The sequence below is a fragment of the Crocuta crocuta genome, unplaced genomic scaffold (genome assembly GCF_008692635.1).
Source record: "Crocuta crocuta isolate KB4526 unplaced genomic scaffold, BGI_CrCroc_1.0 scaffold113, whole genome shotgun sequence".
Taxonomy (NCBI): Eukaryota; Metazoa; Chordata; class Mammalia; order Carnivora; family Hyaenidae; genus Crocuta; species Crocuta crocuta.
Window position 1 is genome coordinate 943,443 of NW_027530368.1, and position 12,316 is coordinate 955,758.

General features: G+C 46.4%; 1 protein-coding gene across 1 annotated transcript in view; it reads right to left on the reverse strand.

Annotated features, from left to right (window-relative positions):
* Window positions 1–2,815: 2,815 nt before the first annotated feature.
* The window catches only part of HK2 (hexokinase 2), a 62,266-nt gene continuing 52,765 nt past the window's right edge, over window positions 2,816–12,316 (reverse strand). The window contains exons 13-18 of the mRNA XM_077766221.1: window positions 10,826–10,921; window positions 10,305–10,404; window positions 10,024–10,207; window positions 8,615–8,770; window positions 7,157–7,390; window positions 2,816–5,129 (exon numbers count right to left, since the gene is read on the reverse strand). Of these exons, the coding sequence (XP_077622347.1) occupies window positions 4,985–5,129; window positions 7,157–7,390; window positions 8,615–8,770; window positions 10,024–10,207; window positions 10,305–10,404; window positions 10,826–10,921 (915 nt within the window). The 3' untranslated portion in view covers window positions 2,816–4,984. The remainder of the gene's footprint in view (window positions 5,130–7,156; window positions 7,391–8,614; window positions 8,771–10,023; window positions 10,208–10,304; window positions 10,405–10,825; window positions 10,922–12,316) is intronic.

The window sequence follows — 12,316 nt, forward strand, 5'->3', positions numbered from 1 at the left end:
TGTCAGTGGGTTAAGGGTAAGAAAGGTCAGAAGTACAAGCCATATAGCAAAACGGAGGGGTAGATTTGCTTACAACAAAAGAGAGGGACTCCTATCACCAAAGGATGCTGTGAACAAAAATAACAGACTGGAGAAGATGTACGTAACACCTAACGCAACAACAGACTGACATCTACATTAAACAAGAGACTCTGGTAAATCAACTAAGAAAAAATAATCAGCAAAGAGTATGAACAGGCAGTTAACTGAAAAAGATCCTAAAAGGCTAAGAAAGATATCTTTTCGTAGAGAAATGTACTCTTATCGTAGAGAAATGTACATTAAAGCAAGCACACAATGTGTTTACACATATAGGTGGATTAGGAGGAAGTTAACGGAGGATGAAGTGAGAGAAGAAGGGGAAAAATAGTTGGGGAGAGGGAGGGAGGCAAACCATGAGAGACTCTTGAATGCTGAGAACAAACTGAGGACTGATGGGGGTGGGGGAGAAGGGAATTGGGGTGATGGGCATGGAGGAGGGTACTTGTTGTGATGAGCACCGGATGTTACATGTAAACCAACTTGACAATAAATTATTTTAAAAAACAAGCATACAATCTCATTTTACATTCAGCACCTTAATAAAAATTAGGAAGCTGGATAATGATAAGTGTTGCAGGAGGCTTGCTGTTGGGGGCCTGGGGGCTGGGGCAGCCTTTCAGGAGAGGAACCCGGCAATATGGGATCAGATTAAGCAAATGCACCACCTGTGATCCCGTTAGCCTGCTCCTGCGAATGTGCCCAAAGACATCATCCAAAGATGATTAAGGGGACGGACGTGTAAAGACGCTCCCTGTGGTGAGGATTGTGCGGCCAGAGCAGGGCCGAGCCACACATGCAGCACTGGGAGCCTGGGTGGGAAAAAGATGCATGTATACAAGGGAGGTTGTGCAGTAACTGGAAGTAATGGATTAGCTGTATGCACAGTAGCATCAATGGGTCTTAAAAAGCATGATGCTTAGTGAAAAACAAAAAAAGACTTTTAGCCAATAACATTTGTAAATTAAAAAGCATGCCCACAAAGCAATGGATGGATTCACAAAGACACAAGTAAGTTGCACATCAACACAATAACATGATTGCTGATCATGTGTGAAGAGTGGGGAAGAGAAATGAGGATAAAGGGAAATAAGATTTAAAGAAAGCTAGAAAGGTCCTTGCAAAGACTAGAAAACAAACGTGCTGAACTGAGGAGGAGTATGAGTAATTTAGTAATTTAGCCTTCTGCACCTGGGGCCTATGGAAAACAAAGCAGCCAAGAAAGAAAAAAAAGGTGCAATGGGCTTGACAGAAGCTGGAAAAGCTATTTCCCAGCTTTAAGCAACTTGGGTGCAGACTGTCCATTTGTTTGAAAGAAATAGTTTTCCCAGTGGTGAGGGACCCCTGGAGGAGAAGGTGGAAGCCGGGCAGAGAAGCAGCGTGAGCACGGGGATGCGGGCTGCTGAGGGTCTCCAAGTCGGGGTGCCCGATTCCCAGAGGGGTGGACGGCCAGTTGAGGGGGTGCTGCGGTTGTTACCACAGAGGAAGAGGCCTCACCTGTGCCCACTGTCCAGCGAGGCAGAGGGGACATTCAGGGAAACACATTAATCCTCATGTTGTATATAATAATTTCATAACAAAAACAGGATCATAATATATTGCTGTGTACATACTTTCATCATGAAGCAGCATATCCTTCTACAAGGCTGTCATGGTTTTATGGGGTCCATGCAAGTTACTTGTTGCTCAGGTCCAGGCCCCACCCTCCACTGGTCACAGTCTCCCTTCCAGTTGGCTCCCTCCCAGGCTCAGCTGACAGAGACACTGCAGAAAAGTAGAAGATGGGAGAGAGAAAAGCCAGGGTATTTCTAACCGACTTCCTCCCTGGTCTATCATTCCAGCTCCTGCACCCCAGCTCCCCCAGCTTTTGGACTTGGTCCAGCCAGTGGGATAGAAATGGGTTTTTTTGGACACTGCTGATCTCTGGGTTGCTTCTCCATATTCTGGCTCCTCAGCTCTTTCATCACCTGTATAACCAACTGGAATAGATGGTCTTCCTGACAGGACCCTCATCCAGGGCGGGCAGACCCACTGTATGGAGTGAACCTTTGTTTATTATAAATCATACAGTAGCCAATGTCCTCGAAGCTAAATCTTGGTCTCTAACTATCCATTTCCTCTGCACAAATTACTAGAAAACTACACAAAACATGCTTTTGCTGTCTATTGCCCGTTTCCCCCCTAAATGGTTGTACCAGTTTGCACTTGCAACAACAGTATATGGGATGCTTCCATAATCTCACTGTCGATCAGGGCCATGTCAGTGGGTGTCAGCGGGGTCTTGTGAGGAATGGATTGCCCAGGTTTGTGTTTTACTGGAGAGAGGGGAAAGGTGGAGAGGGGAGACATGCATGTTTTTTAGACATTTATGTAAGGGCTTTATATCCTGAAAGTGAATCACATGCCTACAGAGACCAGCCACAGGCCCCTGAGGGCTCTGCTAATATCTCGGCCAAACTCCCTAAACAGTATTCGGCCATGGTTCTTTACTGATACTTGAAAGCTACAGGTTCAAAATGGCCTAGGAGAGGGCTTCTATCTTCCAGTTCCATTGGAACGGAGTTTCTGAGAAGAGAAATATCTGGGGTCAAGACCAAGTCTTGGCCACATGCCTCTCAAGCAAGCACACACAGTCAAAATCAAGTCAAAATCATTAATTATTCACACTGGTTAGGACATCCTAATATGCCCAAAAGATGACTGCATTCTTTAAAATTCTCATGAATCACACACTGAATATTTTGAAAAAATGTTAAAATTTATTAATAGTTAACATCACATAGTTAATTCAACTAGTTCTTTAATATACATGACAAAATCTTTACTAGACTGAGTGCTCAATGGTTTGAGATTCAACACATCCCGGTCAAAGATTGAGATTCACTGTATTTACATCAGGCAAAGCAGCAGCAGCAAGGAACTGTCACCTAACTGTGGGAACACAAACCTTCAAAATGCATTTTCTAGCATTCCTTTTTCGAAACCAACAACACATGTGTAATAGCCACACACACACACAGCTCTACCTTTTTTAAAAAAAAAAAAGGTGCAATTTCATACACAGTGCCTAATTTTCAAGTTTAAAAGTTAAAAATCATCTCTACTTGTTGGGCATTCTTTAGTGATACACAAACCTAGACACTGTTCTCAGTACAAGTGTGATAAATGTGCAAAAACTGGGTGCTATTGAGTTGTGTCTTTCCTTCCTTGTTTTGATCTTTGATTCCTACTCAATAGTGTTATGGGGCCATTCCCTCTTTACTGTGTAGTTGCAGTGTGTGGGTGCGCATATTTTAGAGAAGGAGTGGGCTTTTGGACTCAGAATTAACTGCACTCCTGAAAAGTAGAGTATACAAGATTTTATCCCACCCCATTCCTCCCAACTGCACCAACAGTTTGAAATAAATACTGTGTATAAAAACAGCTCAGCCTAGAGAAGCCCTTGGACAATGCTTCTCGTAAAACATTTACGAAACAAACCGATTTTGCTAGGAGGGCACAAATCCACCAAAAGTGTTGTCCCTGAGGTTTTATTCATTTGATTGTTTCATTGTTTGGTTTTGGTTTGCTATTAACAGAATTTTTAAAATGTTTTTGGTGGCTTCCTTTATCTTCTTAGAGAGCTTAAAAAATACTACTGACTGCCCTTAGAATGACAACTCCTAAGCAATGAGTCTGTCTGAAATGATTCTTGTTTCCTTTGGTTAAAAGCCTGGGTAATATTGCCCCAGGAAGGTCTAGACAGAGCAGCCAGTCGCTGTGGTTTTTTCAATCCAAAGACCCAGCTTCCCTCACTGTTCCCTGCCTTCCACGTTTCCGAGTCTGCAGGTTAAAAAGGAGCCGGGAAGGAGCTACTTGGCCATTCACTCACCCTGAAGAGGCTTCCTTTCTCTTCCCACAGGCGAATGAGGTATTTCTAGTGACCTGTCAGTATCTTCACCTTCCATCCTGAAACTACGCTCATCTACTACAGAGGCCGAGTCTGAAGACACCCTGTGTATGTATATACATAACAACTTGACATATAAATACATTACATACAGCCCATCATTACATACAGTGTCAAGATAAAGGAGCAGATGTACTTCATCAAGTAAATAAATTTCAAACATAAATTAAAATGAAAGTAGGGTTGTTTCCGCTTCTGCAGGAAAAAATTTAAAAACAGACCAAAAACATCTCCCCACCCCCAAAGGTCCGTTGCTCATGGATGACTCAGGAACCCACAAGGAGATATGACAAGCCCACTCGCAGGATGTGTCAACTCATGGCTTTGGTTTTGTTTGCTCAGATTCGGGATGCTTTAACTCCAGGAAGAGCATCTGCTAGAACCCATCAGGCTTGGAAGTGAGGTTAAAGAGGTGCTGCCACATGGCTATCCATGGATTGCCCTCCATTGTAGCCTCTCCTCCCACCCCACCACTTCTGCCTGTGGAGGATCAGGCTCAGGTTAGTGGAGATCGCCGCAGGTCTCAGAGCAGAACAATATCCACCTCCATGCTGGGGAATGCTCTTCACCTAGAAATGTCACGTCCAGGGTCCATGGTGAAGCAACCGTAGCTTTTCATTAGTGTCCCCATCCTGTGGGATTATACAGGGACATGGAATTTGGCCAGGGGGATTACTAAAGGTTAAAATTTGCCTTCTTAAGTTTTCAAAGAACCAACAGGAAGAGTTGTGACGAGTATGAACAAGTCCTTACTTCAAAACCTATCTATCTCAGGAAGGCTAAGGCTTGGGCGCTGACCTCTACGGTAAGTACACATAGAGAAAACACCCAGTCCAACGGGTTTTCCTCTGCCAAGGAAAAGCCAAGGGGTCTGTCTCTGACACAGGGGATGACATCTTATAATTTAAAGCAGGGAAGAGAGGGAACCCGAGGAAGACCGTTCCGATTTCAGGGACTCTATCGCTGTCCAGCCTCACGGATGCGGCAGGCCACAGCAGTGATGAGAGCTGCCCCCTTCCCGCTGCCATCTTCTGACTCCAGGAAGGACACATCACATTTCGGAGCCAGGTCTTTCACCGTCTCATGCATGACTTTGGCAAAGCTGCAAACGTTGGGAGGAAGACACAGGAAAAAAAATAAAATACCTTAGTCATGATTAATTTGTGTCCTCAGAGATGAGACCCTAAGAAGTTATGCTGGAAACCCAGGAATTATTAAGATCACCAAGAGGAAGACAGCTACCATGTATTGAACACTATGTATTGTGTATCCAAAAACCAAGGCTTGTGGAGGTTAGCAACATGCCCAAATTCTGTCACAGCAGGCGAGTGGGGGGCAGAGACCCTTGTGAGACAATTACTGGAGATTCTGGAAGCTGTCTTCTTGAAAGTAATAAGTAGAAGAGAAGTTCAACAGTCACGGGCATCACGAGTGTACCCTGAAGAAGGGCATATCTGGTCCCTATATTCTGGAAGACCAAGCCCCATTCACTTGATACTTCATTTTCCAGGGGTATGGACTCACATCAGATCCACATCTAATCCAAAATGCCATTAAAGATAAAAGGTTCATGGGGTTTGCTGTAGGTGCATTACGGTGATCACAGAACCTTCCAATATGGGACTAGAGAGAAAGACAGTCACCTTGTACCCCCAAGAGAGCAGGGTCAGGAAGCCCTCTTCATCTATGAAGCAAGCCTCAGTGCCAGTGGCTTGGCTTCTGTCCCCCTCCCAACTCTCCTCTGGGACAAAGATTCCTAATCTTCAGACACTGATCATCAAGATGAGGGACTTGCAACTTCTCAAGTTTCCCTCTTTTCACTAACTGTGTAAACTCTGGGCAAGTCTCTCAACTCCTCGAAAGAGTCATTCTATGCATATGTAACATTTCAATCTAGGAGTCTCTCTTTCCTCACTCTGTCCCACCTATTGCTCACTAGGGTAACAGCTTTGTTCTTTTAACTTTAAGCTGAGAAGCTTCCAGGGGGAAGGGACTGGGGAACTTCCTGAATTCAAAATGATTCACTCAAAACATATGCAGATGAGCGAAGACGGGAGAGGAACAATGGCTGATGAGAGAAGAAGAGAGATGGAGAGACAAGGAAAAGTGTAGAAAGAAAAGGAAATTCAGTGCTTCCACACTAGAGGAGCTTGAGAGACATGCTTTATATAAATGGCCAGACGGGGGCGCCTGGTTAGCTCAGTCAGTTGAGCATTTGGACTCTTGATTTCAGCTCAGGTCATGATCCCAGGGTCCTGGGATCGAGCCCCACCTAAGGGGCTCTGCATTGAGTGTGGACCCTGTTTGAGAATCTCTCTCTCTCCCTCTGCCCCTCCCCCACACTTGTGCACGAGTGCTCTCTTTCTGTCTCTCTAAAATAACAAATATATTTTTTAAGGACCAAACAGTAGATACACTTTCAGCTTTGCGGCAGCTACTCTGCCCCTGTAGAGTGAAAGCATCCAGAGACGACACATACACCAGTGGGCATGGCTCATGTTTATAGAAACAGTCATGGCTATAATCTACCAGTCCCCATGCCAGACTGCAGAAAATATCTCTCTCCAGAGTTCCCACACATTTCTTAGAATGTTCACAGCAACAGTGCTTGTAACAGACAAAATCTAGAAATAACCCAATATCCATTAGCAGGACAATAAACTAGAGTGTTCTCATTCAAAGGTATGCGAGGCAGCCCTGAAAATTAATGAGCTGCATTTGCATACTTTGATGTGGATGTGTCTCAAAGCTATAAATGCTATGTGGGAAAGCCAGTCATGAAAGAACTGGACTCCCTTGATGGCGGTTCAAAATTAAGTAAAACAGAACCATAGCGATGCATACACAGCTTTGCAGGGAAAAAAAGAAAGGGACTAAGTCACCAGGGGACCTTCCCCTGGCAGGGGACAGGGACAGGGGACACCTGAGTCTTCCAGGCTGTGTGGTAAAACATAGCCCTACTTCCAGTTCTTAACCTTTAAAGTACGACGTATAGATCATATACACTCATTTGGAATGCCAGGTCGTTTGCTGTAAAATAAGGAGAGAGAAAGAGAGAGGAAGGGAAAGCAAGGAAAGAACAGATGGAGAAAGAAAGATGGACAGGGAGAGTGGCGGTCAGGCACTCACTGAGGATGTAGCTTGTAAAGGGTCCCATCCACGCCCACTGTCACTTTGAGGGTGTCCAGCCCACGGTTTTCTCGTATTTTGTCCACCACGGCGGCCATGCCGGCACCACAGAGCTGGGCTGCCCGCCGTGCCACCACCGTGCACACCTCTTTGACGATGATGCTGTCGTCACAGGTGCTCTCGAGCCCCAGGTGGTGCAGGATGGCGCGGACCTGCAGCAGGGCTAGGCAGTCACTGGGGGTGGGGGAAACAGGGAGTGGTCAGTCACATACACGAGGGGCTGGTGGCCCCTCCGCCACTCCAGGGGACGGGTCATGTGGGAGCCCCCTAAGAGTGGATCCTGTTCTTGAACTTAGTTCAGGAGCCCATGCTCATCCCACTGGACCATGTGGAGCTCTCCTGAGTGTGATGGGAACACAAAGAAACGGGCCTCTATTCCAGTTTGCCCAGTTTGCGCAGGCAGTGCACTGCTACCATAAAACTGGTACTCAAGAAAAAAGGAAATTCACATCTATGTATTCCACTCATTTGGAAAGAATAAAGACAGTGACAGTGCTTGTGGCTGGCATGTTCAGCTCTTTCATATCCATTATCTCATTGCTGTTCACAGGTCAGCAGGACAAGCATCACCTGCTAGCAGAGACCCTTGTCCTCTCTGCTCCCCCACCGGGGGGGGTCTGATAGCTATTCATGCACTACTCAGGAAACGAATGTAAATACAATTGTAAGAAAATAAATATTATATGAAGGGAGCTGTTTTAGAACCCTTGAGTCAGCTTCCTGCACACAGAGAGACATGCAAACTAGAACATATTCCTTCTATTCACTGGTGCAGATGCCCTGGAACCCCACTCCTGCCCGTCATCCAGTTCCTGTTTTCCCATACACCTGACTATAATGTGCAGCATTAATTTTTAAAGGACCCTGAAATTCACTGGAATAATTTGGAACAGACTTTGCTGCCATTAGACAGGAGGAGGGGGGTTTTGCTTTAATGAGCCACCACATGGCCTGATTTCTTCTGCAATGCCTGGCATGCCAACCTTCACTCAATCCTGTCGGCCTTATTACCACGGCAGCAGTTAAGATGCACCCTCCTGCCGGGCATGAGCGTTTTAACAGGCTATCTTCCTTTGTGCATTCCAATTTATATCTTATGAGCAGGTATCTTTCTACCTTTGATAGTTGATCTAAAACCCAACCATATCACTTTGCATGGGGGGGTGGGGCACCTCGTGCCAGCTCAGCAGGGTTTTTCATGAGAATGTTATATATTTGCCCTTAAAATGCCAACTATCCATAACTTTAAATAAACACTATACAAAATGAATGTGTTCACTGCTAAACTGACCTTCATATAAGCCATACCCTGATCTGATTCAAGCTATGGAAATCCTTCAGCTTGTCTGTCCATGAGAAGGATATGGTCCCACCCTACCCCAGGCCCTAAATTCTCACCTCTCAATCTGAGACAGGAACTTGGTTTCAAAGATTCCTCTTGTCTTGAGCCGCTCTGAGATGCGGCCACGGAAGAGCAGCCCACGCTTGGTAAAATCGATGAGGATGTTACGGACAATCTCACCCAAGTACATGCCACTGATCATTTTCTCAAACCTGCAATGCAGATAATGTTCATGGAGGTTAAGCAGGAAGGTGAGATGCCCAGCACATTAGAAAGTAGAGGGCATGCAATGGTTCCCCTTCGTGGGAAAGGAAGTGCTATTTGATTCACTTGGGCAGGATTCCTGGTGTCTACACACACTGAGCCACAGCCTTCAGCAAAACTGGCTACAGTGCCTGAGGCCCAGGGGTTCCCTAGGATCATCTCCATCTTCTGGGCTTATCTCCCTTCTGATGCTTGATCCCAACTCCAAGGAGGAAAACACCCTCAAACCCCATCTCCAAGAAACCAGAAGGATGCTGAGTCTTAATCTTTAACTTCATCAGACATTCAGCATGTTTTCTCTCCAAACTAATCATTATCACTTTACTTGAATGCCAGCTGGAGATGCCCTGCCTTAGCCACCAAAACTGATGTGATGGCTCAGTGGCTTGAGGGCCTTTTGGCCTGAATAGTGCCTTTAAAAAAGCTGAGGCCCCTAGTTGCAACCAAGCCCCTATCCCCACTCCATCTTGTCCCATCCTTTCTTTCATTAATGACGCTTATCTGACCTCTAGAGGCATTTTCGTCTGTGACTTGTACTTGTGACAAAAGTATATTCTGCAGAACTACTGTCCCTGATGAATCCAGTTAGGAAACACTATACACAACCTCCAATGGGAAGTGTGCTTGTAGCTCAGAGCTCATGCTTAGTGAGGCTGGGGGTGGCCCTTATCCACTCTGACTATAGAAGATGTTACGAATGAATGGTTGGAGGAAAAGGAAGAGACATGTTCCTGTTTGCTTCCTGTTCCCCTCTGTGTCACGCCAGCTTCTTTACCCTACTATTAGCAGATGGCTCAACTGTCTTTCCTCACAGCCCCGGATGTAGGTTTTAACACCATCCCTTCCTATTTTCACAAGCGGTGGTAGGAAGGCTGCTAACATCTCTTAGCTCTATGTTCCTCAGTGTCCCCTTTACATCTTTTCATCCTTCTAAAACCTTTGTCACCAGTTCCCTATAAGAAATGCTCCTCAAAACACAACTATTGTGATTTGTTTTTCCAACTGGATTTTGAAGGCATCACAGTCCAACTAGGAGAACTTCCTGGATGTTATTTGATAGGAAAACCTTGCCACGGAAATTTCCTCTATTGATGTCTCAGGAACAGGTGTCCTGGGATTTGCTGTTGCAGAGGATCTGACTACTCGCTACGGTGCAGTTTTGGGGTACACGTACCAGGACCGCAGGCACTGGGGTGCCTACCTCTGTTTGCCAGGGTTGAGGGAAAGCTCATCCACAGCCACATCAAATTCCGTGCGGAAGTCGTCGAGGCACCCGTTGTCCCCGAAAGCCCCCCATTCCATGTTGACACACATCCGGCCCTCCTCCCCCTCCACCAGCTCCACGTTCCGCATCTCCTCCATGTAGCAGGCGTTGCTGCCCGTGCCTGCCAATCACAAACACGTTAGGGCCTCACTCCACACCGTCCCCACACCCGCCCAAGGACATGGGTCACAACGCAGGAAGGACTGCTGGGTCCTTACCAACGATGAGGCCGATTTCACAGTGAGGATCTTCATAGCCACAGGTCATCATCGTCCCGACTGTGTCATTCACCACGGCGACCACGTCCAGGTCAAATTCCTAAGAGGGCAAAAGCAGATCTCCGGTCCACCAAAGAACCACCATGTTCTTTCAGACCGTGTATTTGATACAGCCCAGCTCATTCTCACTTTTTGTTAAAATGTCACCTCCTTAGAGACCTTCCCTGGTCGTGCTATTTAAGAGAGCCCTTCTCTGACCCACTCACTCTGTCCTCACCCGACTTCATGTCTCCTCACAGCTCTATGGCACCTGACATTAGCTCATGGATTTGTTTATAGCACAAGTTTGTTGTGGGCATTCCTGAATCCTCAGTGCCAAGAGCAGGGCTGGACACGCAGTGGACACTCAGTCACCACTGAAGCACCACGCTAATTCTCCCCCTAACCCACACAACAGCACCCAACACTTCCCCACTTTCTGAACACAGATCATTCTGGGGCTCATGACACGCCTCTCCCACCTCTCGCCGGTGGATGGCTTCCTTCAGCAGGGTGACCACATCCTCTCCCTCGCAGCCCGATGCCTTGAAGCCTTTAGTCCACTTGAGGAGGATGCTCTGAAAATCACATAGGAGCACAGATGAGGAAAGCAGAGGAAGGCTCCTGTGCCATTCCTGGGGCCTGGCTGTGCCTCCAATTCCCAACCTCAGCAGGTCGTACAGATTCGCTTTAATGACCAATCATCCCTCCTACAAATGATTGCGTGCCTCCTATGCATGTGTTCCATCATTTAATCCTCACAGCAAACTGGTAACATAGTTTTCATTATTGTGCCCATTTTCTAGGTAACTGTGGCTCTGGAGTAACTTGCCCAAGGTCTGCAGCTTGGGGGAGAGGAGCAGGACTCACCCTTAGGCTGGCTGACTCCATGGGCCCCTAACACAACATCACTGCCCCTGCCAGGGAGCTAAGTTCTATACACATGTTTCTTTCGCTGGGAAAAGCAGTTTGCCCTGTCCTGTCCTATATTCACATCAGAAGGATCAGGGTCTCTCTCTTCATTGTCAAATTCCAGTATGGCGTGAACAAGTGTCCTGCCCACAGTTGGGTGACAGCTAGACTTTATACCACCCCTGTGAGGGAAGCACTTGAGACTCCTCAGAGCTCCCCATAAGCCACTCATCTCTAATGTGGCTGTCTGCAGTGTCATAGGGCCCTCTGGGGAATAAACACATGGTGATTTCACATGTGGGAGAACTGTTTCAGGTATTATCCCCTGGTTTCCTCTTTGCTGCTGGAGCCCACCGGGAAACAGCATCAAGGACTACTGGGCCACCTCCCTGCAAGGCTGGAATCCATAAATGGGCTGTGTGCTCACTACCTACCCACTTTCATGGCTTCTCTGGGCCTGGCTTGGCCTCGCCCCAGCTTGGCATTTCACAGCCCAGGAGTTTAGAATCACAAGTCAACCTGGATGTGTCACACAGTGTTCAGATCCCAGGAGATTTGAAAAACAAGACACGATCCTAACAGTGTCTTGGCTTACATATCTACATCCAAACAACTGTGTGCTCATCTCCACCTAACTGTCTTGCCTACAAATTAGCTTCACATCTCTAATGAAATTTTGAAAGTGATAAACTTTCAAGTTTACGAATGATCAAACAACATTATTCCAAGTAGTCCTTAATAAAGACATGCAGAGGCCCATGCAGCTGGGGAGATTTGCCCAAGGCCCCCAGGCAGTCAAGGCAGCTTGGGGCCTCTGGGTCTCAGCACCTGCTGGTTTTCCACTCAACAAGACAATCTTATCAGAGCAGAACCTAGCTTATAGATGGATTGAGCAACAGAGAGAACCCAGCTTCTGTTTGATCTCCTCTTAATTTTCACAGTGCTAGACTGAATACAGGCTCCCTACAAAACTTAGAACATACAGAGTGAAATCTAATACCATGACCTAGAATCTTGAAATGCAGGTAGAAACAGTGAACAGGTTCTTGGGTCACCTGATA